The 26,179-nt window shown below is 42.6% G+C and overlaps 1 protein-coding gene across 1 annotated transcript in view; it reads left to right on the top strand.

Annotated features, from left to right (window-relative positions):
• Myo1d (myosin ID) overlaps positions 1–26,179 on the top strand; it is a 272,879-nt gene that overhangs the window by 169,899 nt on the left and 76,801 nt on the right. The window contains exon 20 of the mRNA XM_032911997.1: positions 4,458–4,571. Within this exon, the coding sequence (XP_032767888.1) occupies positions 4,458–4,571 (114 nt within the window). The remainder of the gene's footprint in view (positions 1–4,457; positions 4,572–26,179) is intronic.

The raw sequence follows: 26,179 nt of genomic DNA on the forward strand, positions 1-26,179 counted from the left end.
GAATTCATAAAGAAATCAAAACTCAGTCATCCAAGAAGACACAGACAAGATTAGTGAGGCAATTATTAGCATTCTATTTTATATATTTTTAAAAAAATGAGGAAAGATTGGACATGTTTAATAAGTACATAGAAGACTCTTAAATGGCTTACAGTTGAATTTATAAATAAGAACAACATGAGAGAAAATGCAGTCAGTAAGATTAACAGTAAAGTTAGACTTCGTGGATTTGAGTGAGTGGATTTGAACTGAAATGGCTCAGATGGAAAAGGTCTTGTGAGGTCAATCCCTCAAACCCAAGGAAAGGTGAAAGGAGATAAAGGAGGCCACAAGATGTCCTCCCACCTCCACATGTGCACCCTCGGCACGTGCGTGCAGAAGAAAAATAAAATTGACATAAAATAAATCTTACTCATAAGATTTATTAAAATCTTAACTGCATAAAATAAATCTTAAAACTAAAAGAAAGGGATAAGAGGCTAAGAGTGTGGGGCTTCATGGAAGAGTGCTTGCCTAACATGGTAAGGGCCTGAATTTCATTCTCCAGAATTTGTCAAGGAAAAAAACCTCAATGAATACAAATTCAAAAATGTGCGACAGGGAACAAAGAATAAATAGAACAAATAAATAAATTGAAAGGTGATGAATTTAAACCTAACCTTACTGACCATCATATTAAATGTCAATGGTCTAGCCACCCCAATTAAAGGGAAATGTTGTGACCTCCTGGACCCATGGAAGCTTTCACCATCTGGGAAGCTCTCTAAACCTCAGGACTGTTTAAGTCACTGATGGCTGGTGATTAGCTTATCCCCTAGCCTTGGTCTCTCTCCTCCCTCTGAAGGTGTTGCTGGGAAGAGCTCCTGAATGAGAGTCCAGCCTTCTAATCATGCCTTGGTCTTGGCAACCCACCTCCATGACTCTCGTGACAGGGGTCGTGTGAACTGTGTATTGGGAGCCAAGGATAATAGGACAGGTTGAACATTCAGAATCTGAAACAGTGTGAAAACTGACCATCTTGAGTGCTGGCATGACATTCAGAATGTTTCAGATTTCACACATGCAGTTTGAACATGTAAAATCCAAGTGATATGAACAACAGGACAATGACTTAGACTGAAACAAATGTCATTGAGGAAAGTTTGCAATATCATCAGCTGGTCTCCACATTCCAAATGTGAGCTCTGAACTCTGAAACCCAGAAACTCCATTTTACTGACTATACCTAGAGCTAATCACACAATCAAAAGGAGGCTTTTGCTATCCAGATGTACACAACCACACAAAAAGTGTCCATCATACCTCCTACTTGTGACCACAACACAAGAAGGTACTCATACCCACTACCTAGGGAGGGAGGTTAGGCCCACTCTCAATTCTGTATCATGCTATCTGGCAATCTGAACAGTCAGAGAATCATGTGGTTCTGAACATCCAGCCATCTGTAGAAAAGCCTGCTGCAGTCCTTCTCATTCCAAGGAGGACGGTTCAATGCCTGACAGTTTCATCCTGGGTTCTAGTGAGTAAAAGCTGAAGAATTCTTGCTGATGGCCCTGTACTTTCTAAGTTTAGTGCCAACACCCTTCCTTCTTCATGCTTGCTTAGATTGTGCACTCTGTAGAATCTGTTAATCCCAAAGGTTCACCACAGCAGACTCCATATGCTCCGGAGAGCCTTCCTCCTGGTGCTGATAATTTGAAGCAACTGCTTTCCGTTACCAGCAGTTCTTATAGTGTTCGTTAAGGTGAGACTACTGCAAATAGCTCCTCTCACAACCATGCTGCTGCTCTGACTGCAGAAGCTTTATCTCTGACCTCCGTGGAAACAGCCGGAACTGTAACAGCTGCCTTGAGTGGCTAGAGAAGGCAGAGAGCTAGGACGTTTTCCTGGGGGAGGATTTTAACTTTGAGTACAAGAAACAAGGTGGAGTCTTATCTAATTCTGAATGTGAAGCCCAGCTTAGCTATCACTTTGTGAAAGTAAATATGAAATAAAAGTAGTGTTTCCCAAGCCATCACAGTGTTAAGGGGGATTCACCTGTGTGTGTTGAATTTTTCATTTGTGTCCATAGAGCTGAGTTAAGCCATCCACAGCTTTTATGCTGTTAGACTTGATGACTTTCACACTTACCTGATTCTTGTTTTAAGATCAGAGTCGCTGAGATAGAAGGTAAATATTTGTTCATATGAAGAATATTTCTGAACAGCTTCTGTCTGCTTTAAGGTTTTTTTTCCTTGTTTTTAGGTTAACTCATTATATATCATAAAAAGGACCTGTGCTCTTTTTTTCTCAACTCAAATGATTTTGTGAGATTGTGTAACAGGGTTTTAAAACTATATTCTCTTGCATGTTGTGTGGTTTTTTTCTCCATGATTCCATAAAAGATGAAGGAAATTATTTCCACTTATTTTTCGGGTTCTGTGCTAGATGTTCTCTGCTCTACATAGTGTAAGGTTGATGAAAACGATGATGAATGGTCCCCAAAATGGTTTTCCAGAACCAGCATTTTGTTAAATATCAATAGTATTTGTTCGAAAAGGATTGTGTAGGTTAAATGTACTATGGGAAAGCCAGGTTAAACACTGCTTTAATGCAGAATTCTCAGAACCTTTGGTAACTTTCTGGGCTATGGATATCATAGCGAGAGCTGCAGTTGGCAATGTTTAGCCATCCATCCAGACCATGGGACCCTTTCTTACAAAGCTCTGCATAAAGCCAGTGATGTGCAGAACACCTAAGAGGATCTTCAGTGCTTCAGGCCTCCTGGGAAGTACCAGTTGTCTGTTACGGCAAAAACAGAGGCTATGCAGTTTTTCTCAAGCACTCAAATTATACCATGTGCACTCTTTCCTTTTTTTTTTTTTTTTTTTTTTTTTTTTTTTTTTTTTTTCAGAGCTGGGGACCGAACCCAGGGCCTAGCTTCCTAGGCAAGCGCTCTACCACTGAGCTAAATCCCCAACCCCACCATGTGCACTCTTAATCATAGGCACACTTGCTGGCATGTTGACTAAAAACCATGCTTTATTATAGTATAGATGTTTAGAGAATTGACTGATGGGTAAAACCAAGGCAAAGAGAGAAGATAAATTTCCATGTCAAGTTTGAATTTTAGTTTGCTACGTTCTGTCTGTAGCCCTGCCTGTCTGAATGCAGGTATTTGAACATCCTACCAAAGCACAGCTTCCAGATTAACCTCTAACTTCTTTGTTGGTAGCTTGGGAATAAGAACGGGGGTGGAAAAGGATGTAGAGAGAACATATATGACATATGGCATATCTCGGGATGCCTTCTGCAGGGGGAGAACTTCTCGTGCTTGTTTTGTCTGCTTGCCTTTCTCAATGCATGGGAAGCTTGACAACGAAGAAGTTCAGGAGAACGTTGGGCTGGAGAGATAGCTCAGAGGTTAAGAGCACATGCCGATCTTCAGAGAATCCAGGTTCAGTTCCTAATACCCACAACATTCAGGTCACAAGTGCCTGTAACTCCAGTTCCAGGGCATCGACACTCTCTGCCCTGCCAGGGCTCCTGCACACACAGTGTACATAAATATACTCACACTGCACACACATACACATTAAAGAAGTAACTGAAAAATAAATATGTTTTTAAACGTTAATCCAGGTACATTGATTAAAATATTACCTGAAATATCCTAACAAATGAGTAGCCATAGTTTGTACAATGTACCATGGTTAATTTTATCTCTCAGGAAAAAAGTATCTATAAAGTAGGGTATTCCTGCCCTCTGTCTACATTCTGCAGAAACGTGTATATTTTTCATATCATTTTTCCCATATTTTCCATATTATTTCCAGTCTAGCTTATTGCTCATTTCCAAATGCTAATCTCGGCTTCTTAAGATAGCCTGGAGCTTCTGGCATAGATGCTATCAATTGGATTACCTGTTATTGCTGAGTTAAATTCTTTTTTTTTTAAGGTTTATTTTATGTGTAGCTGTTTTCAGACACACCAGAAGAGGGCATCAGATCCCATTACAGATGGTTGTGAGCCACCATGTGTTTGCTGGGATTTGAACTCAGGACCTCTGGAAGAGCAGTCAGTGCTCTTAACCTCTGAGCCATCTCTCCAGCCCGCTGAGTTAAATTCTTAGTATGTTCTCGATACATGTCCCTCATCAGACACGTGATTCACAGAACCTTTTCTCCCTCTCTATGGGTGTTCTATTCACTCCCCTCATGGGTCTAGATTTTATATTTCTAGTTGCCAAGTTCTACATTTGCCGTGTACTCCCTGACAAGCTGTAAAAGATTTTAGTGCCAAACTCTACCTATCTGGAAACTGTCATTCCTCTGACATCATAACGTGCCATCTGTGGTAACCGTCTACGAAGACTTCATCTCCACAGATAGCGCCTCTGAACCTAGGTATTTCCAAACACAACTGGGTTCCCTTCTTCATGAGATACTGTGGCTTATCGCAGTTTGGTGTTTCCACAGGTGAATCGATTTAGTAAGGTAGAAGACCGAGCAATTTTTGTCACTGACCGTCACCTGTATAAAATGGACCCCACTAAGCAGTACAAGGTGATGAAGACCATCCCACTGTACAATGTAAGTATGCATCAAGTAAAGGACCCCTATTTCCTGGACACAGGCTGATGGGATAAACATGCGCCCCCTGGCTTTTGGGGATCCCGTGTCTTCCTGGCACTCTACACCAATTTTGTGTTGTACCAAAGCAGAGTTTTCTGTAAGAGGATTCCAAGTTTCTGATAGAATAACTAAAACCATGTTTTAGGATACAAACAGTGCTTGTATGGGATACAATATTACATACTATTTACACATAGTATAAAGTGCTTGCACATAGTGTGTTTTCTTATTTACTTTTATAAATGTGTGTGTCCATGTGGGCATACATGTCTGCACAGGTGCATGTGGAGGTCAGGGGACAACCCCAGGTGCTGTCTCAGGAGCTGTACTCGGTTTTGGAGACAGGCTTGCACTGTGCTTACCAAGTAGGCTGGGCTGGGTGACCCGTGAGCCCCAGGGACCCTGCTGTCTTGAGTTCCCCAGTGCTGGGGTTACAAGCACACGCCACGTGCCAGCTTCTTTATGGGCTCTGGGGCTTGCACTCAGGTCTTTCTGCTTGTGTGGCAGGCACTGACTGACTACGCCATCTCCAGCTCCACTTCTATAAGTTCTCTATGGAAATGGAGCCAAGTGCAAAATTACTTTGTAGAAACACTACTGCCTTCTCTTATTATTTTTCCCTATGTGTATGTATGTGTATGCATGTATGTGTATGTGTGTTTTGCACATGTAGAAGTCTAATGTTGATGTTAAGAATTATCCTTGGTCACCTTTTCCACCTTACTCTTTGAAGCTGAGTCTTTCCACCAATTCCAGAACTCACTGAAACACTGCTAGTTTTTCTCCGAGGATTCCCTGTCCCTGTCTTCAGAAGCCAAATTATTGGAGGGCTGCCACGCCCACCAGGCATTTACATATGTTTCTGAGGAGTCAAACTTGAGTATTCACACTTACACCATAAGTACTTTAACCGCTAAGCCAGCTTCCCAGCCCCACTGCTTTAATATGAGATTTATGTAGCTCCCAGAAGTTAGTCTTTACCAGTGTATTCTACACCAGTCGTTTGCTGGGTGAATGATTTCTGATCTAAGTGTGCTCCATAGTTCACAATTATACCTAGGCTTTCGAAGTCTGCAACCACTTCTGAAACATGAAATTTGTTGTGTATCCTCCTGAATCTCAATATGAAACTTCACTTGTGTTTTTGAGACAGGCCCTTGCTGGTCTCAAACTCGTGAGTTGATGTGATCCTCTAGAGTGGCCAGGACTCTGAGTGTGCACCACCACAGCTGGCTCACAGTGTTTCCCTGTTTAGCAGTGTTACTTACACGAGTGACTTCTGATTCTTCAGAAGCGTCTACTGACTACTGGGTCTTTTCATCTGTGGGCAGTTTGTCTGCCTGCTGGTTCTAAAATAGGGAAGTCTGTGTTTACCCAGTGCTGGGGTCTGAGAACTATTACTTAGCAATCATTTTAAATCCCTTTGGTCCCTGCAAAAAGAAATAGGAAGCATATTGTTTTGTGGCTTTATTGGTTTCCTCTGAGGTCCTTTGGTTGTAAGGAAAAACAAGAAAAGCATTCCTGGCTTCGCTGAGTGACTTGTACGTTTGTGGGTTGTGAATAGCCAGTGTCACTGGGGCTGGGATTGATCTCACTATGGTGCCCCTCCATCTCACCCTACCCTACCACACACACACACACACACACACACACACACACACACACACACACACACACACCTCATTTCAACAGAAAGGCCAATGAATTGCAGCTAAGAAGACACTTTAGATGGTATATAACCTTCTTAGCCAAGACCTGAAATCTATCAGCCACAATTTAAGCCTAACAGCCTAACAGTCTTGGAGTAGGAGAGAGAAAAGAGTAGATGAGGGAGAAAATTATATTTCATCAAAGTCTAAGGTATGAATGCAAGCAAAAATAATTGTGGTATGTGATTTGTTTCTTCGCCTTTATTTCTGTTAAAGGGAATCCATCAAGTTAATGACATAAATTCAACAAATAGTTAAACAACTCTTTAAACTGGTGTCTTCTTTTTTAATTTTTTAGATTTTATTTGGTTTTCATTTGATTATGTGTATGTGTGTATCTTGGTATAAATATGTGTATATGCATGCCTAGTGCCCTCAGAGTCCTGAAGCTAGAGTAATAGTAGTTGTGTGTCACCCAGTGTGGGTGCTGAGAATTGAACTCAGATCTTCCAGAGTGGAACGTGCTCTTAATGACTGAGCCATGCCTCTTACACCCATCTTCCCTTTCTGCATTGACTATAAATACAAATTTTAAAACCCAAACTTGAACTTTGGTCATAAATTATACTGAATTTTGGAATAGGTCATTAAGTTTTCCTAATGGGAAAGAGTACGAGGCAAGAAGAGGTTTGAGCAGAACATATTCATGGGGCTTTTTTTAAAGTTTTATTTATTTATTTAATGTATATGAGTATGCACTGTAGCTGTCTTAGACATACCAGGACTGGAGAGTTGGTTCAGTGGTTAAGGCACCATAGTGAGATCAATCCCAGCTCCAGTGACACTGGCTATCCTCATGGGACATTTTTAAGCCACTGAACTAGTGGTTCTCAATTCTCCTAATGCTGTGACCTTTTACAACAGTTTCTCATATTGTGGTAACCATAAAATTGTTTTTCTTGCTACTTCATTACTGTAATTTTGCTGTTATGAATCGTAATATAAGTATCTGTTATACAGAATATCTGATATGTGACCCCCAAAGAGGTCGAGACCTAGAGGTTAAGAACCGCTGCACTGATCTCTTCCTAGCCACCCCATTTCAGTTGCCAAGATCTCAGTCTCTTTCAAATAGGGCCTAAAACTGTGTTCATGGACACCCAGCATGGGTGATATTCTGTTGTCTTAACTGCCTCCATCCAGGCAATAGAGGTCCAGTATTAGTTTCTTTCTTAAAGCACCACAGAAATACCAGCCAGTTCCACCCTTCTCTGCATGCCCTAGCTCACTGAACCTGTAATCTGGCCAAGTGTCCTAGCTGCTCCCTGTTAGTGGGAATCCTCTGGGTCACCAAAGGGAAGCTAAGAAACTGCTTCATCCTTCAGCCTGGGGCCACTGACCTCTACTGCGTTCCTCCCTAAGATGCTGCAGCCACTGCCCCTCTGTGCTCTTGTGCAGCCCCTCCGTGCCCCTTGTTTTTGCTGTATCTTCAATTGTAATAAGCAGGTTCAAAAGACCTCAAAATAAAATGAGGGAATAGGTTTGAAGACACAGCTACAATCTGTCACAATTTTAGCACCTGTATACCATTGTCAGTTTAGACCCTCAATAATAAGCCATTCAATTCAAATTACTAAGTGTTTATTATGTAGATGCCACATACATGTTGGGTCATAGAAATGCCCAAATAGTCACATACTGTGCCTTTATTCCTCAGGTCTTCAGACCTCCCTGAGAGGCTGACATTTAAGCAACTCCTTGAAGGAGTTAAGGAACCCACCCATCTTCACTCATGGGAAAGTCTTTTAGGCAGAAGGACAGCAAAAGGCAGACACAAGCAGAGTAGGAAATCCTGTGTAGGAAATCTGTTCAGGATCTTGATTTGGTGGTGGCTGCCCAGGTGTGAACATGTAGACGTCCATCAAGGCATTTATCTGAGATATGTAAGCCCTAGTGCATGCTTGTCGTGCATAAAAATAAAAAAGGAGAGAGAGAGAAAGGATGCTGCTGATAAAGAGGCAGGAGAGATGTCATCAAAGAGGGAGACAGGGGCAAAGAAGAAAAATGATCACTAATGGGGAAGATAGCAGCATCCACAGACAGTGGTGTGTGAAGCCACACCCTTCACAGTGGGATGTGCTACAGTAACATTCCACAGCCTGACTGTTCCTGGAGGGAGAAAGGCAGCCATCGACTGCATCGAGGTGGGCCCTTGATGAGGAGAAGCTATGGGTCTGCACAAGTAACTAACAATACCTAGGGTTGGATCCTGCTCTGTGTTCCTGGCCTTAATGGTAGCTGCTTTGCCCATTTCATTCAATAACACATACATCTCTTCCGTTTTATTTCACTTTTACTTTTTTGTTCTGTTTAGTTGTTAAGAGAAGGTCTTACCATGTAACCCAGACTGGCCTCCAGCTCCAGGTCTTCCTGCCTTGGCCTCCCAAGTGCTGGGATGACAGGAGAATGTTACAGTGGCTAGATTTTTCTGTTCTTTGGGTTATTCGTGCCCTAGCTCTCTTAGATGGGTGCTTTTAACTACTTCAGCTTTAAAATAGTTTAAATGCATTTGAGACTATATGTTTGCATTTAAGAATGTTTGAGTTGAATTTTACTTTTGATGTGATACTGGGCTTGTTTTTATTTTTGTTGTGAGGTCTTTTTTTTTAAGATTTATTTTATTTATATTAGTACACCGTAGCTGTCCTCAGACACACCAGAAGAGGGCATCAGATCCCATTACAGATGATTTTGAGCCACCATGTGGTTGCTGGGATTTGAACTCAGGACCTCTGGAAGAGCAGTCAGTGCTCTTAACCACTGAGCCATCTCTCCAGCCCGAGGTCTTCTTAAAGCCATGAGTAGTTTAGTAATGTTATTCATAAGTGGCAACTTATGGTACTTAAGTGTGTATGCTCCATAGGAAGAGACTTCATTTCCCCGTTGCTCATTACTGCCACACTTACCATAAACTAAGAACTCACATGTCCTCTTCTGGTTTCCGTACCACAGTCTATCAGTCTACCAGTTATCCTTGTACCAATTACAATTTTTACTACAGTTGGACACAGTTTTATGAATTCTAAGATAGCAACTCCTCAGGCCCCTTCCTTTCAATTCATCCCATCCAGATGGGGCTGAGTCACAATAGTAGAGTCTTTGACTTACATTTGAGAAGCCTAGGTTGATCCCCAACACAGCAAGGCAAAACAAATAAAATTTACCGCATTCCAGCCTAATACTCATTCACCACACGACAAGAAGAGAAAGGATGTTGATGGTGACAAAGGTAAGCCTGTCGAGGGATGCAGACACCGACATGAAATCTCATGCATAGCTCTTCACTGTCCCCTGACCCCCTGGGAGCCACTGGCCATTTTCCTGTCTCTGGTTGTACCTTCTCTAGGATGTCACCATATATGTAGACCTTTTAGATTGGCTTCTTTCACTAGCAACAGGCATTTAAGATTACCTGTGTCTTTCTATGGCGTGGTGGCTCTTATTTGGCAGTACCACAATGTGTTTATCCATTCACTATCGGAGGACACTGGTTGCTTCTGGTTTGGAGCAGTCATAAATAAAGTACTATAAATACTCACATTCAGGTTTCTTGTATGGACATGAACTCTTGGAGCAGTTGAATAAATACACCTAGGAGTGCACTTACTCAGTCCCAGATTGTACTCAGCTCAGCTCTGTAAGAACTGCCAGTTTTCTTCCAATGTGGCTATACCATTTTGTATTTTAAGCAGAATTAGGGTACCCAGTTCTTCACATTCTCACTTCGATATTGTCCATTGGTTTGTATTTCACCCATTCTAAAATGTGTATAGCTATATGTGTGTATGCATATATATATACACATATTTTTATTACACTAAAATATATAACTGAGTATTCACTAAATCTTCATTTTTAACCACAAACATTTCCCTATTCTCTCTTACTTTATATTAAGGTAATAAAGACTGATTTTTTTTTTAAATAAAACTAAGCTAATTTGTTTAAAGATACATTTGGCACCTTTATCCCCTCTGACTAACTAGCAAGCGTTGTACAACCATTTGTCTTTCAAGAGTTGTTCTGGTCAATCTTCTCAGAAAAGATAAAAATGGGACATCATAGCAGATCCTTGAGACATCATAGCAGATCCTTGAGAATATTTTCAGCAAACACAGACTTCACAAATGACATAGTCACATAATAGTAAAGTGATCTGAGAGAGAAACATCCAAGTTACTGGTGACCCCTTTAGCAGCTAAGTGTCTGTGTACAAACACTGTGGATCCGGGTTAGGGTGCAAACACTTCGGGGCTGGGTTAGGGTACAGACGCTGCAGGGCCGGGCTAAGCTTTCAGCCAGCTGCAATCTGTGTTGCTATCAAATCCGTGTCTTCCCTCAGAGTCACTTTCTGTACTAGATTTTTATATTGTGCTTTTAAATTAAAGCATTAGTTCTAATACATTTGTCAAGAAAGGTTCGAATTTTTGCAAGGGACAGTATGGTCAGGATTTGAGTATTTTTTGAATCTGAGAGATCTGTGCTTGCTACAACTTAATAAGGAGAACAAAGGAAAGATACTACGTTCCCTGCATAATTAGCAGTGCTGGGACCAATGCTTTGATCACCACCTTTTTGACTCTGAGAATTATCCTGGGAAAGCGCAGTTGATAGGAAAGGGGCAGTTGGGCATGCTACATAACTAAATGTACGTTTGCATTCAGGTCCATGTAGATGCGTGCGCATCCAGACCAATGCTCAGGGAGGAGGCTGCCTAGATTAGATGGAATTAAATCTGCTTTCGAGGGAGACCATGTAAGCTGAGTCACTTAGCCTGAGTACCACTGCAGTTCTTCTGCCCTCCTTTTGTTGGTGAGTGTTAGTTTTGCTGATGAATTAGTCTGAAAAATGGTTTGAATCTGCCCATTAATGTTGTTTTGATATAGACCCTTTTATCAGTATGGGCTTGAGGGCTAAGGATGTAGCCAATTAATTACTCTCATCCCTCCCTTAGTTCTGTGTGAAATACAAAACAAACAGGGAAGAGGAAAGAGACAATTATCTGAACTGATGTGCAGGTTCCGCGGAGCTCAATGGCCTGTAATTATGTCACGCTTTGTGCTTTATTACTCTGTTTGACGTGGCTTGCTAGAAAGATGTCATTCTGTTTAGAAGATGGATTGTCCTTTTAATGTATACTGGGGTGAGCCCTCTTGAAATCCATCCGCCAGCCTGCTCTGCTCCCAACCACCATTTCTAAAGCACCCTCTCCTCCTGGCAATGTCCCAAAGGAAGGCGTTTCCATAGTAACCCCAACAGAGGCAGGCAATCAGCTGTTGTCTGGCACTGCTCGAGCTGGTGTGTGCTAGCCTTCTTCCTTCTCAGTCCTCCCTCAAGCCTTTAAAACACTATATTTATTAGTCCTCTTTAATGGAGGTTTATAATCCCTTAATGTCGCACTCTGAGTAGCTCTCTGGTTTATTTATTTATTTAGGTAATAAATCTACCTTCCTAATTAATTCTCTATTATTTTGAACATCTTGTACAAATGTTTATATTTCTGCCTGTTGTAACAAAGAAGCTGCTTAGGAAAATTAGATATTCAGAAACCTCTGTCTATACTGGAAATAAATTTGAAAAAAAATACAGATGCTAAGGTTTCAGATGGATTTTTAAGGTTTTTTTTCCCTTAGTGTCACAGTAGTAACGAAGCAGTCTTTCTCCTATTTAAGTTTCAGCACTCCAAGATTCTATCAACAAATTCAGTGAACACAGATATTTTAAAAGTCTGAAATGTAGTGTCAAGACATGTTCTCTCTTAACATTCATTAATGCGGTGGGGCTCACACCTGAAGAGCCTCCCTACCGATTGTTTTCCTGGCATGTGTGCAGAAGTAATGCCATGACTTATGCAAAACAGTACTAAGCAGATCAAGTAGGAGTCTCTTAGACACCAGGAAGAGTCCGTCTTCACCAATACTAGACCTAGAAAGTCAATTTCAAATTTCAAAGATGTCTCGACACAGTATCTGAAAGCAGAAACCATCCAGACGGGATTCCTATAAAAGCCATTTTGTTAAAGAAATGCAAAGCCTTTCCATTGCTAAAGTAGCCCTGGGCAGAGTGACACAGGCTTTCGTCCCATTGCTTGGGAGGGAGAGGCAGACCTCTGAGTTGGAGGCCAGCCTGGTCTATAAAGTGAGTTCCTGGACAGCCTGGGCTACACAGAAAAACCTTGGATAGATAGATAGATAGATAGATAGATAGATAGATAGATAGATAGATAGATAGATAGATAGATAGATAGATAGATCGATCAAGAGCCATTAAGTATAAGAAAGTAAGCATACTACCACTTATTTTTCCAGAGATCGGATCACTGGAAGCCAGATCCTTTCAGAACAAAACCCTAGATAGAGACGTATACACAGATTTCTGTATTTGCAAAATAGATATCATACTGATGGAATTGTAGGCTTTCTTTATACAACTGTCTTATCAGGCAGTGGGGATGTTGCTCAGTGGTAAAGCACTGCCTGGCATGTGTGAACCCTGGGTTCCATCTCCAGCACCATAGAAAGAAATAAGTAACTGTCCTGTCAGAGCTTTCTTCTATGCACTACGCATTTTTGAGTAGTATCTCTACGGCATACATTTGACAACACTGACCATGAAGAGGACTCCATACACTTTGCCTCTGACAGCTCCTGCTCTGTGGGAGAAACAGATGCATTCAGCACAGTGCCTGGGGTATACCCAGCAGCCCTTAGGTACAGTCACTATAATGTCTTTTTCTCAAGAAGAAACTTGTATTCAGAAAGGTGAAGCAGCCCAGCCAAGCCCTCCAAGGTTCCAAACAAAGGAACTGGGCTTCCTGCCCACATCTGCACAGCCTCGCACCCAACCTCTGCTACCTACTGCCTCCCATTTATGAAAACACACAAAACTAAAATCTCTTTGGAAGGGTACTGGGAATCAAAGTCAGGGTATTGCATATAACTAAGCTATATACATAGCCCTAGTATTTTATTTTCAAAAACTAATAATAATAATAATAATAATAATAATAATAATAATAATAAAACTCGTATCTGTCACATAGCTAATGTGTTTAGTGACTTAACTCTGCTATATCTCTATCTTTAAAAGCCTGGGCAGGAAGCACCTTTCGGAAGTGAAGAGAACAGTTCAAAAAGAAAGTGGTTGTTGGTGTGAGGTTTCAGTACAGTGTTTCTGACCTCAAACCGCAGGTTAACTATAAAATTAGGCTTCTTGACGTGCCCTGTGCTGCCCTGTATCTCCTTGCATTGTCTTTATTTACTTACACAAACCTTCCTTACATTATTAATGGTCTCTTTCCAAAACATTTCATCTTCTGTTGAGTACAAGTTACTGATGAGACCTCTGCAAACTGGAGAATCAAGACTTAGCTTGTACATCAGCCCTGCCCTGCCTATCTGTGGAGGGGAGGAATGGTGCATTAGTATAAAGAGAGAATAATAAAGCAATTGTTCCACTTCTATTGAGAGGAAAGATAACAGCACCTTTGAAGAACCTGCCACATCATTCTTGACTTTACACAGTCCCATCTTTCCACAGACAAAACCTGCAAGAAAGGGTGCTACACAGGAAGACAGCCGTTCAATGTTAACCTGCTGCTTAGAGATTTTAATTTGGTTGTTTCAGTTCTAACTTGAGGTTCTTAGGACCTTTACTACATTCTAGAATAGTCTGTGGAGTTTGAAGGTTCTGTGCTGGGACTTTTCGTTTTTTGTTGGACATTGACTCCTGGGCCTCAGGCATGCTGAGATCTCTACCATGGGCTACATCCCAAGCTTCTCATGGGGGTTTTAAAAATCCTGATACCCAGGCTATACTGGGTGCTGGTGAGATCAGATCTCTTAGTATGCATAGGGGGAGAGAGTCTCACTATACCTTGCTTTGTTCATATGTGTGCTATTTGAATGGATGTAGGGGCCCAAGCAACACAAATGCTGTTTAACAAAAGAAGTACATATACACTTTACTATGTTTTCATGTACATGGGGATCTTCACAAGAGTGAAGAGTGAAGAAGTGGGGCTAGAGAGATGGCTCAGTGGTTAAGAGCATTGACTGCTCCTCCAGAGGTCCTGAGTTCAATTCCCAGCAACCACATGGTGACTCACAACCATCTGTAATGGGGTCTGATGCCCTCTTCTGGTATGTCTGAAGACAGCTACAGTGTACTCACATATATAAAATAAATAAAATTAACTGGTTAGTTTTTTTTAAAAGAGTGAAGAAATGACCAAAGCATGATGCTTCTGGGGCTTCTTAGACCAAAAAACCAAACAAACAACAAACAAACAAACAAAAAAAAAAAACTGAAGGAATGATGGGGCAGAAGGACCTTCTAGCCAGTCACAGAGATGTTACTAAGAAATAAAGGAGAGGTCAGGAGCTAGTGAGAGGTAAAGTGCTCCAAAGGATCACCTCTGTATGTTCATTCCAGTCTCCAGTGCCAGTCGTGGTAATCAAGGAGGCTCTCTGTTGGGCACCCACATATACATGGAACCAGAAAACACTTCCTGCCTGCTACAGCATGCCTGTCTACTCCCCCACGGTTCTGGACTGTCACTGTATAGCTCTTGTCCATTTTTTTAATGAAAAAAAGTCTTTTATTTTTTTGTCTTGTTTTTGCGTTTTGAGACAGCATCTTACTATGTAGCCTGGCTATTCTCAAGCTCTCAGAGGTCCATCTGCTTCTCAGCACTTGAAGTGCTAGGATTAAAAGCATTTGGGGTTGGGGATTTAGCTCAGTGGTAGAGCGCTTGCCTAGCAAGCGCAAGGCCCTGGGTTCGGTCCCCAGCTCCGAAAAAAAAGAAAAAAAGAAAAAGAAAAAGAAAAGAAAAAAAGCATTTGCTACCATACCTGGCCCTTTTTTTGTTTTGGGGTTTTTTGTTGGTTGGTTGGTCTTTGGTGTGTGGGGGGTGTTTGTTGTTATAGTTCTTGAGGAAACATTTGTTGAAAGTTTGGATTTGTCTCCAAATTAGTTGTAATCAGTTGACTGTGTGTGTGTGTGTGTGTGTGTGTGTGTGTGTGTGTGTGTGTGTGTGTGTGTGTGTGTGTGTGTAGACAGAGAAGGGTACAGTGGCCTAAATATGTTTCTCTGAACTTCCTGTGTTCACATCCCAAATTCCAAGATAATAGCATTAGGTGACAGGGCCTTGAGGACTCTACCCTTGCAATATCAATGACTTACAGCAGAGCTAGAATGACCCTCACACTTTCCACCACACGAGGACACCATGAAGTCCGCAGTCTGCTGCCCAAAGACTAACTCTGGACATCCACCATCCTCTAATCTTGGATTCTTAACACCCCCAAGAGAAAATAAATTCCTCTTGTTTATAAAACACCCAATTTGGGTATTTTTTCATAGCAGCCCAAATAGATTAAGAATCTGGCAATGGTTATGGTTGGAACAGGAATTTGCTTTCTAGATCCGGCTGGCCTTTAAATCACTATGTTACCGTAAGGTGTCTTCAAACTTGGAATCCTCCCAACTTAGCTTCCCATGTACTGGGATTACTGGCATGCACCACCATATGATCTCCTTGAAGTTCAAGCTTAGTCTTGTGAAAAGATTTTCCGTAAATAAAAGTAATATAATCCAGGCATTGTGATACACACCTGTAAACCCGGTGCTCTGGAAGCCCCAGCAGGAACATCTGTAGTTGGAAACCAGCCTGGTCCATGTAGAAACACCCTCTCAGTAAATAAATAAATAGCCCCTTCCTTTATGATAACAATGTATACATCATCACATCTGGCTCCCACGCTACCCCACCCTAGTCTTGGGGAACTGCCTATGCTGGCCCTAGACAGGCATTTGGTAAATGAGTTTCTCTGTTATTGGTTGGATCTAAAGCAAACTTTGTTTGCACAAAACTTTTATAATTAAGTTTAACTGCACCTCATTTTCTAAATGACAGCAAGGACAGCACAACTGACCAGTTCTGTGTCTTCTCCCACTTTGACAACTTCCTCATTGGACTTTGGTGGAGAGAGCAGCCATTTTCCTGCTTCAGAAGCTACCTCCAGCCTCTGCCTTTCTGCCTCTGCTCTCCAGTGTCCTTGACATTTCAGATCCTGACTTTTCACAAAGTCAGATGAGTTATGAAAAGGCCTTATTTGCATTTGAAGACCAGTTCAGTGCATGAGGTAAATGAAATCTTATCCAATGGCGTCTGAGAACACAGCTATTAGGGTATGTGGGAGTGTACAGGTCGTGGTCAAAAAACAGCACGCTTAGTAGGTGCATGTAAGCGCCTCTGAAGTAGCACTGTGAGGTCCACAGCATAGTTCTCTCTGTGTGGCTAAAGTGCTCAGCAATCATAAACTGTTCCCTCGTAAACTCACAACCCTGGGAAGTCAGGAACAAGAGAAAGCCAGCATTCAGGGCCTCACTGGCTGCTCTCTGCCCCTCCTGTCTGTCCTCACTGAGGGTCCTCTCAGACAACCATGTGGGCCCCTCACGAATTCCCTCAATGCATACTCCAAATGATGCTTTCACCAACGTGCTCTCCATCAGGGCCTTTCTTAGGATTCTTCCTCATAACCTGACAGACATATATGGTTGTCTAAAATCTTTCTCCCCCATGTCCCCACTAGGAAGTGGACTTTAACCCTGGAACCCCTCCTTCCATACAGCAATAAATGGTTGCTGTTGAACTGGACAGGGTAAGACTGGAGACAGGGAAAGCAGTTAAGAGGCCACTGCTGTGGCAACTTGAGAAATTACAAGAGCTTGAGCTCATACGAGGACAGGAAAGGGAATCGGGTGGTGGTTCAAGAGCTACTCAGGGGCTATCGAGATGGCTCGGGGCCTGAGAGCATTTGCTGCTCTTCCAGAGAACCCACATTTAGTTCCCAACACACATGTTTGGTGGCTCCAACTTCAGGGGATTGTGTGTTTTCTTCTGGCCTATGTAGGCAACTGAGCACACGGGAACGAACATGTGCGCGCACACATGCACAAGAAAGGAGGAGGAGAGAACGGAAATAAATTGTGAAAAGAAGAAAAGATACTCGGAGTGCAGAAATGACAGGCAGCGAGCATTGAGAAGAGTCACAAGGCAGAAGTTTCCTTCAAGATGCCTGGTAGAGAACGGTCCCGATTCCTCACCAAGATGGGCAGTGTAGAGGGAAAAGCAAAGGTGCGAGAAAGGATGTCTTACACAGGCTGTGTTTGTGTGGTCTGGAGAATGTGGAGTGAGAAGCCCAATGGCAGTCATCTGTCTGGAGAGTTGTCTGGGGTGGAGTCTGTCTTAGTGGGTTCTGTTGCTATAACAAGACACCACAGCTGAGCGGCTAAGCCACCCGTCACTACACTACATCATCAAATGCTGAAACTGATGCTCAACAAGGACTGAGTGTCCAAGGACACAGGGAAGAGAGAAAAATAGCTTTGGGGGTGAGGAGGGTTTCAGAGGTCCGCAGGTATACACCAGCTCTTGTGTGCTTTCTATGATGGACATAGGTATTTATTTCCAATTTTTTCTCCTTTTTATACTTTATTCACTGTGTGCATGGACGTTTTGCCTGCATATATGTCTCTGCACCACATGCACGCCTGATGTATGATGAGGCCAGAAGAGAGCATCGGACCCCCTGGAACTGGAGTTACCGATGGTTGTGAGTCCCCACGTGTGTGCTGGGAATTGAGCCTGCATCCTCTGGAAGGACAGCCAGTGCTCTTGATCACTGTGCACCTCATGCCCATGGAGGCCAGAAAGCAGCACCAGACCCCCTGGATCTAGAGTTAGAGTTGTCAGCCACCACGTGGGTGCTGGGACTCAGACGTGGGTCACCTGGAAGAGCAACCAGTGCTCTCAACAGCCCAGCCACCTTTCCATCACTCTTTTCCAAGTTCATTTGTTTGTTTGTTTTTCTTGAGATGGTTTTTCTCTGTAGTCCTGGCTGTTTTGGAACTCACTCTGTAGAACAGGCTGGCCTGGAACTCAAGAGATCGACCACCTCTGCCTCCAAAGCACTGGGATTACAGGTGTGCACAACACCACCCTGTGCTTTTTCCAAGTTCTTAACCCAATGCTTCTCAACCTTCCTAATGCTGGGACCCTTTAATACAGTTCCTCCTGTTGTGGTGACCCCCAACCATAAAAGTATTTTGTTGCTACTTCATTAATTGTAATTTTGCCTCTGTTATGAGTTATAAATATCTGAAAAACAGGATCTCTGATATGTGACTCCCAAAAGGGTCACAACCCACAGATTGAGAACCACTGTCCTAAAGTGTTACATGAACTATTTACTAACAGATTTTAAGTGGCATGTTCTGGACTGAAATGGCAAGAGCTGGAAAGCCATTTCAGGGACCCTTGGAATGTCTCTTGTGGATGTTCTAACACCAGAAGTAGAGAGAAGAAATAAGATACAAGAGATTCCTGAGCTATTCTTCATTAAAATTATCAGTTTAAAAATCATTTTCTGTGTACACTAATTAATGTTCCCCATGTAGTAATTTAAATAATTTTGTTATCCTTTCTGTGAGGCAGTATTAAACCCCCATTTTCAGGTGACGAGGAAGAGAGCATTGCTAGAGCTTCCTAGCAATGTGTGTGTATGTGCACACGCGTGCATGTCCATATGCATGCCTGAATACATGCATATGTGTTAATGTATTGTTTGTAGCCTCCTATGTGTCCTGGATTAGATTCCATTCCTCTCCTACAGGTTGTAAAGCATCTCCACCAATGTGTGGCTGATGGAGGCCAAGTACAAACCCATCTTATAGCACAGTAGCCAAAATGATCAGAATACAGTTGAAATTACTCATCATACCTGAAATAATGTGTGTAGATTCAACCTGTGGGCAATGGCAGGAGAAGAATAGTGCACTCAAAATAATGAGTGCCTAATCCTTTTGCAGCTGGAAGGTCATTATTGGTAAGATAAAGAATTTCAATTCAAAGACCAATATGGGAAGCAACTTAATTAAGTTGATATTTTAAGAAAAAGGAAAAATACATTTAAAATAGATTTTTAAACTTGATTCAATTAGCAAAACAATTATCTTTGTAAAATAATAATTTGACTATCTAAGACCCAATTATTTAGTAGCCTCACCTAAATCTACGGTTTTATACAATTAGAATCACTTGGGAAGCTTCTCAAATGAAATAAATCAGAATACCCCCAATGCTCCTAATGTGCAGGCACATTTGGGAACCACTGGTCCAGAGGAGCCTCCGTCAGAATAGAAGTTTGAATAGTCAAAATAGATGTGACAGGGCTTAAGCACTTGGCTTTGCATACTTGTTCTAAAGAAGTACCCTCTTGGGCCATTCGTCTTGCTTCGTGTACCCTTGTGGAGAATTTGATTATGTGTTTCCCAAACCCACAACAATAAATCTGAGGCAGTAATTAAAGGAGAGCCCATCTGCCATAGGCAGGCGTGTTGCAAGCCATGAAAGCCGAAAGCACAGGGACACTCGGAAATACAGCTGACTCCCACTGGACGGCTTGGGCTTTAAAATCTCATCGAAGTGCTTTCTAGAGCTATTTCCCCAGAGCAGCCTTTTTGAAATTAAAATTCCAGTTTTCCATGGAGCTATTTTGCTAAATTCCAAGTTATAAGATAGCTCCGTTACTCAAAGAGCAGGTATGAGGATTTCATCAAGAAGACATGAGATCTAGAAGACTAGAGCCGCTGGACTCTAACTGCCTTCCTAGTAAGGAATTTGACATTCACGCCAAACACGGAAAGAGCCCAACGTGGTTCCTATAAATAAGGCCCTTCCCACATGAGGAAAAAGGACCCAAGGACGAACAGAGGAGACAATGGCAGGCCAGCTCACACTGTGCCACTCTCTGGATGGATATTACTTCATTCCTAAAGCATGCAGCCCATTTGCCATGAGAATGACGTATAGGCTGCAAACATTCTTCTTGACGGGGCCCTGGATGTCTGTCAGGATGTGTGAAATAGAAGAATCAGAAGTTGGTATTCAGTCAGTGTAGTGAGATGGGTTAGGGTTGGAAACTTACAGGGCGGTCTTTTTGGAGGGCTTTCATCAAGGTGTTACCATCAAAGGTAGAAAGCCCTTGTTAGTGATGTAAACCCAGCCCTTTAATCAGCTCATTAGTTTTGTTGACTTGAATAATATTGATCGGAACTACTAGATTCTTAGCAAGAACTAGTGTATAAAAATCAGTTCTGTTGGTTTTAAGACTGTATTTTTAATTGCCCAAGGCCCCTATTTTGTATAATAGGTTTTGTTTCACTATTAAAATGCCAGGTAGTTCATATATATATATTGGTATGATTTTTGGAAAACGTTGGCCGGGAGTGTGGTCCTGGGACTTCAGCATCCCTGAAGATGTATGTGCTTTAAAACACGCTAATTAATTTTCACCACTATAATGCTTAATTCCTAAAATATTACTTTATTCCTAAAATAATTACTTGGTTCTATTTAATTTGGGTAGAAAACATTTTCAAAATAGAGGCCTTTTTTCCCCAACCACATTTAAAAAACAATTCATCAAGAGGATTTTTTTTGTTTAATAGGGAATTAAGTCTTAGGTATAACTATACATTCTTTCCACAATATATTTATAAAATGAGTATGTCTCTATTGGGACTGAAGTGTAGCTCTCAAAGATAGAGTTCTACATCTGATCCACAGGCAGCAGAAGGGAACCGTGTGCCATACTCAGTGTAGCTTGAGCATAAGGGACCTCAAAGCCCACCCGCACAGTGACACAGAACAAGGCCAACACCTTCTAATAGTGCCACTTATGATGGCCAAGCATTCAAACACATAAATCTATGGGAGCCATACCTATTCAAACCACCACGCATGTTTTGGTTACAATCGATGAATAATAAACTATCCCAGGGCTGGCTTAGCAGTAAAGGTGCCAGCTGTGAAAACTGACAGCCTGAGTTCAATCTTCAGAACCCGCAGGGCCATAAGTTTTCTCTGACCTCCACATAGACGCATACAAACACACAGTAGGTTAATTAAAATGCGATACAGCACTCAGGAGGCAGAGGCAGCTTATCTCTTTTGAGTCTAAGGCCTGCCTGGTTTACATAGTGAGTTCCAGATCAACAGAGGCTACATAATGAAACAGTATTTTAAAAAAAATTTTAACTATCTCATATGTAGAAGCAAGACATTTTATGGTTCTCATTTCTTGAGTCAGGAATCTAACAGGCAAAGCAAATGGTGTATCTCTGTTCCTCAGGATCCAGGGCCTCCAGTATCTCAGAGGCTAGGGACTCAAGTCATTGGAGGCTCACTTATTCCAGTGGTCAGCACTTGCTGGAAGTGTGAAATGGCAACTGGAATATCTCTAAAGCCTCAAGATACTTAGCTTCTCTAAGCACAGAGGTCCACAGGTTTCTTCTTTTAATAGTAATTCTTCTACTCCTCTTCCTCTTCCTCCTCCTCCTTCTTTTTAACTCATAATCCTCCTGCCTTAGCCTCCTAGCTTCTTGTATTACAGACTGGTGCTACCATTCCTGGCAGTGGGCTTCAGTGGGGGCACTCAGGGAACTGTCTGTGAACTACTGTTAAAAGGCACTCGGCCTCATGTTGGTGTATTTTATTACATAAAGGTACCTCATACCATAGCCCTCATACAAAAGGAAGAGCAATTTAATGAGAAAAGTGGTGAAGAATTTGTGAAATCATGTTTGAAATCCTCCACAGCTACCCTCTGCTTAAAAAAAGAAAGAAAAATCACTCAAATCTCTCTGTTTAGAATGTTGCCAGGCAGTGGTGTCGCATGCCTTTAATCTCAGCACTCAAGAGGCAGAGGCAGGTGGATCTCTAAGGCTAGCCTGATCTACAGAGTGAGTTCCTGCACATCCAGGGCTACACAGAAAAATCCTGTCTCAAAAAACAGCATAAATTTCTCTGGTTGAATGCCTAGCACTCGATTTTTCAAAAACATAAGGTTGGTACTGTAGTCCCATGTAGTTCAGTAACACAGCACTCGCCTACTATACATATGGCTCAACGCTCGGAACCACGTGTGTGTGAATGTGAGAGAGACAGTGTGTATGTGTATGAATGTGTTCTTTCCCTCCCAAGATTCCCCCAAAGTCCTGTCCCCTGATGTTATAAGGTTTCAAAGTCAAAAGCCTAGATCTTAATCATTTAATTCAGTCCAGGTTCCACTCCCTAAGTAGCATTCCTTCCACATTAAGATCAGTGAACTAAACAGAAGTTGTCCATGGACTGTGAGGAAGTGACCCCACGGACACCTGTTCAAGGGGGAGCAGATGGAGGGTTCATTGTCCATGGCCATCTGTGTTTGCAGCTCACCTTCATAACCTTCTACCCACAAAAACGAGGGGTTCAGAAGTGTCTGCGCGTTGTGTGGTTTCTATCCCTTTAGTGCTGTCTGAAATCTAAGTCCACTCCTGTGAGGAATGATAGAGCCACTGTGCATGGCCTACTCTGTCAGAGAGACAGGACCACAGCCAGCAATCTGCTAAACTAGCTGCTCCATGTTGAACTCCTTGTGCTGCTGTGAGCAAGGCCCTTGAGAACCCTGGTGTCAATAGAGAGAATTCACAAGACATGCCCTGAAGATCTTTACAGCGTCTTTCATGTCTGGAAGACTCTTTGAAGCAATGCTTTAGATGTTTCTGAGGTTGCGACAATGGATCTTACAATCCTCCTCTGGATTTGATCCATTGCCCTGAAACCATTTCTTAATTGAAGAATCATTTGCCATCTGGAGAAACTGCAAATAAGGAACAGTTGTATTTTGAAGCCCAGCAGTTGCGGGCTTCTTTCTATTTCCTCTAAATACTGCATGAAAGATGAACAGTTCTTTATTAGGATCTCCTGTTTCCTCTTACATTTTTTCATAGCAGGAAGTCACCCGCATTCCCTGCAGTGTCTGAACCCTCCTTATCTGGACCGTCACCCGTGCTAGCTGCATTCTCTATCCCCACACCTCACTGAGGCCAGTGCTGGCACATCCCGCCCCTTCCTAACTACAATGCCTTTTGATTCTGGTCTGAGGGCTTGTTTTCCTTCCCTCCCTGCAGCCTCCACTTCACACCTCCTAGAAACTCATCAGAGTCCCCCAGGAGGCTTCTCTTCCACCTCCTACTCACTTCCCAAAGCCTATGCCAACTGTGTTAGCGCTGTTACAGTGGCATCCCCTCTTCTCTCCGCATTTCTATTCCAGTGACTGTTGCTAGGTAACAAAGCAACCCAGACCCAGGAGAAATAAATAATTAAATCACCATCTTATCATGCTCACAGATTCCTTGGGCTGAGTTTGGAGGGTCGGTGGGGCCGGTTCCCCTATGCTGCATAGTGCCTTGGGCTTTAGTTGGGAAATGCTAAGGCCGCTTCTCAGCAGCTTCTGTGCACTGAGAGCCACTTGCCCCTGTGAGATCCACATGGGACTGGACCCCTGTTGTGACCATCTATAAGGATAGAAACTTAAAGTATGTGGCTGGAGGTGCAGCCGTTGGGAGGTGATTGTGACTGGATAAGGTTTTCAGAGTAGAGACCTTGCTGAAGACTGGTGGCTATATTAGAAGAAAAAGAGACCGAAGAACTCACACATACACTACAAGATATCCTGCCCCACATCTGGATTCTGTTAGCAAAGGGGATGTCTCTACATATGTCCCTCAGCCATACACCAGAGTTGTCTGCCACGGTAAACCTTGTTCCATCACCATTTGCCTGTGGCACCGTGACATCATGTTATTACAATAGAGAAAAGATTAAGATAAACATGGGTGTGAAACATTGAAGCCCTCATGTTTGTCTGGCCCAGTACCAATGCTGCTGACCCAGAATGTCTGTGCTCTGTAAGACTTGGCTTCCTCTCAACGTGGTAACCTGGGGACAGTCAGCTTAGACAGTGGCTCGGGGCACGAGTACTTAGTTGTTTACAAGAAGATCAACTCTCAGTTATCCTAAGCAGTGTGATATGTCCATGATGAGACAGTACCGATCGGATTTGGGATTTAAATCTTACTGAGACAGGACGGCAGGAACAAGAGGAGTGAGAGTGGGGAGAAAAGGGGAAAAAAGGGGAGAGAGAGGGAGATGGGAGGTCACACAGAATCCTGGGAAGAGCCAGCCCAACTGTCTTCCAAGTGTCGGATGAAAGACAGAATGAACAGAACGTTCTCCATTGAGAAGTAGCCAAATCAATTTGCTGAGATCAAAAGAGCATAATTGTTAAAGCCCTGCAGTCAAACTGAAGAAATGAACTAGAGAATAGGAAATTCAAGAGACAGTGTATATTTCAGAATACAAGCAGGACCTGGAGAAATTCCAGGGCCATTTCAATTTCATCAACACCCACATCTCTCTGGAGGGCAGAAATGCGCAAGTTACTGTGGTCCTCTGGGATGTGTGCTGAGAGGGCTGTAGCCAGCTGAGAGATGTCCTCCCGATGAGAGGACCACGAGCAAATCTGGAACAGTCACTCCCCCAGCCCCTCAAAGGGAATCAAGACACAGTGATGGCCCAGGAAGTTCTCTGTGGTCCCTGAGGAGAGAATGTGTTAATGTGACCCAGCCTATCATGTTATTTAGTCTTTTGTCATGAAGCACCTGAGCCTTTACCTGTGAGTCATGTGCTTCAGAAAGCTGCAGTTTCTTGGAGCTCCCTTCAGAATTCTTAGTTTTACAGCTGTTATTTCTAGGACCCACAGTTTTGTCTGACATGCACATGGGGATACAATCAGGTTGAGGTATAAAGACATGGAAGGGAAAGAAAACAGACAAACACAGTGACAGTTACAGTGACCCTTGGCAGACTATGTGCCCTGCCTGCTACAGCAACCAACAAGCTTAAATTGCAAACTTAAATTTCAAGCTTTAATTTCAAGCACTTTTAGTGGTTGTGAATGTTTGAACCCAGGGCCTCAAGCGTGCAAGGCAAGTGCCCAGTCACTGCATGGCGCACTAAGGCCAAAGGTAATTGTGGGAAAAAAGAAGCTGCATTCTGTTGCTGTAAGAATTTAAATAACCTCTTTAAGACCACCAGCATAATCCCCTCTTTTTTTTTTTTAATTTATTTATTTTATGTATATGAGTACACTGTAGCTGTCTTTAGACACACCAGAAGAGGGCCTCCGATCTCATTACAGATGGCTGTGAGCCACCATGTGGTTGCTGGGATTTGAACTCAGGACCTCTGGAAGAGCAGTCAATGCTCTTAACCGCTGAGCCATCTCTCCAGCCCATAATCCCCTCTAAAAATTAGAATTTTCCATAGATTAGCACAGCTCTCAGAACTCATCTGAGAATTCCTTGTGCAATAGTTAGCAAGAAACTCAGGACTGATCAAAATGCAGAGAATGTGGAGCGCTCAGCCACTGATGGGACAGCACCCCCTGCCAAGGCTCAGGTCACTATAGAAGAGGAAGCAGAAAGATTGGAAGAACCAGAGGTCATGGAGGAGCAGAGCATGTCTCCTAGGTAAGAGAGGACTGTGGCACTCGTGAACTTACACAGCTGTGGTCAGCATTCTGACCCGGAGGGAGGAGGACTGTGAACCCGCATCCTAACTGAAGAGTGATTTACAGATTCTGACAGCTTCCAGGGGAAGGAGAGACAGTCCTTAAGGGTGTGTCGCCTGGTAGGTTGACCCTATCCAATGGATGGCCCCACACCTATCAGTGTATGGTCAGCACAAATTGGACTCAGTGGAGAATTTTTATAAAAGAGAAAGGACCTGAAGCAGAGAAGGGTACAGAGGTCAGAAGAGGAGTGAGGGTAAAGATGACTAAACTGTTTTATCAAATTTCAAAGAACTAATACAAATATTCTAAATTAGTTTCCCCATGTATGTGCTTATTTTCTGTACTGAGGATTGGGCATACGGCCTTACATATGCTAAGCAAGCGCTCTCCCACC

Source organism: Rattus rattus, chromosome 9 (genome assembly GCF_011064425.1).
Source record: "Rattus rattus isolate New Zealand chromosome 9, Rrattus_CSIRO_v1, whole genome shotgun sequence".
Classification (NCBI taxonomy): Eukaryota; Metazoa; Chordata; class Mammalia; order Rodentia; family Muridae; genus Rattus; species Rattus rattus.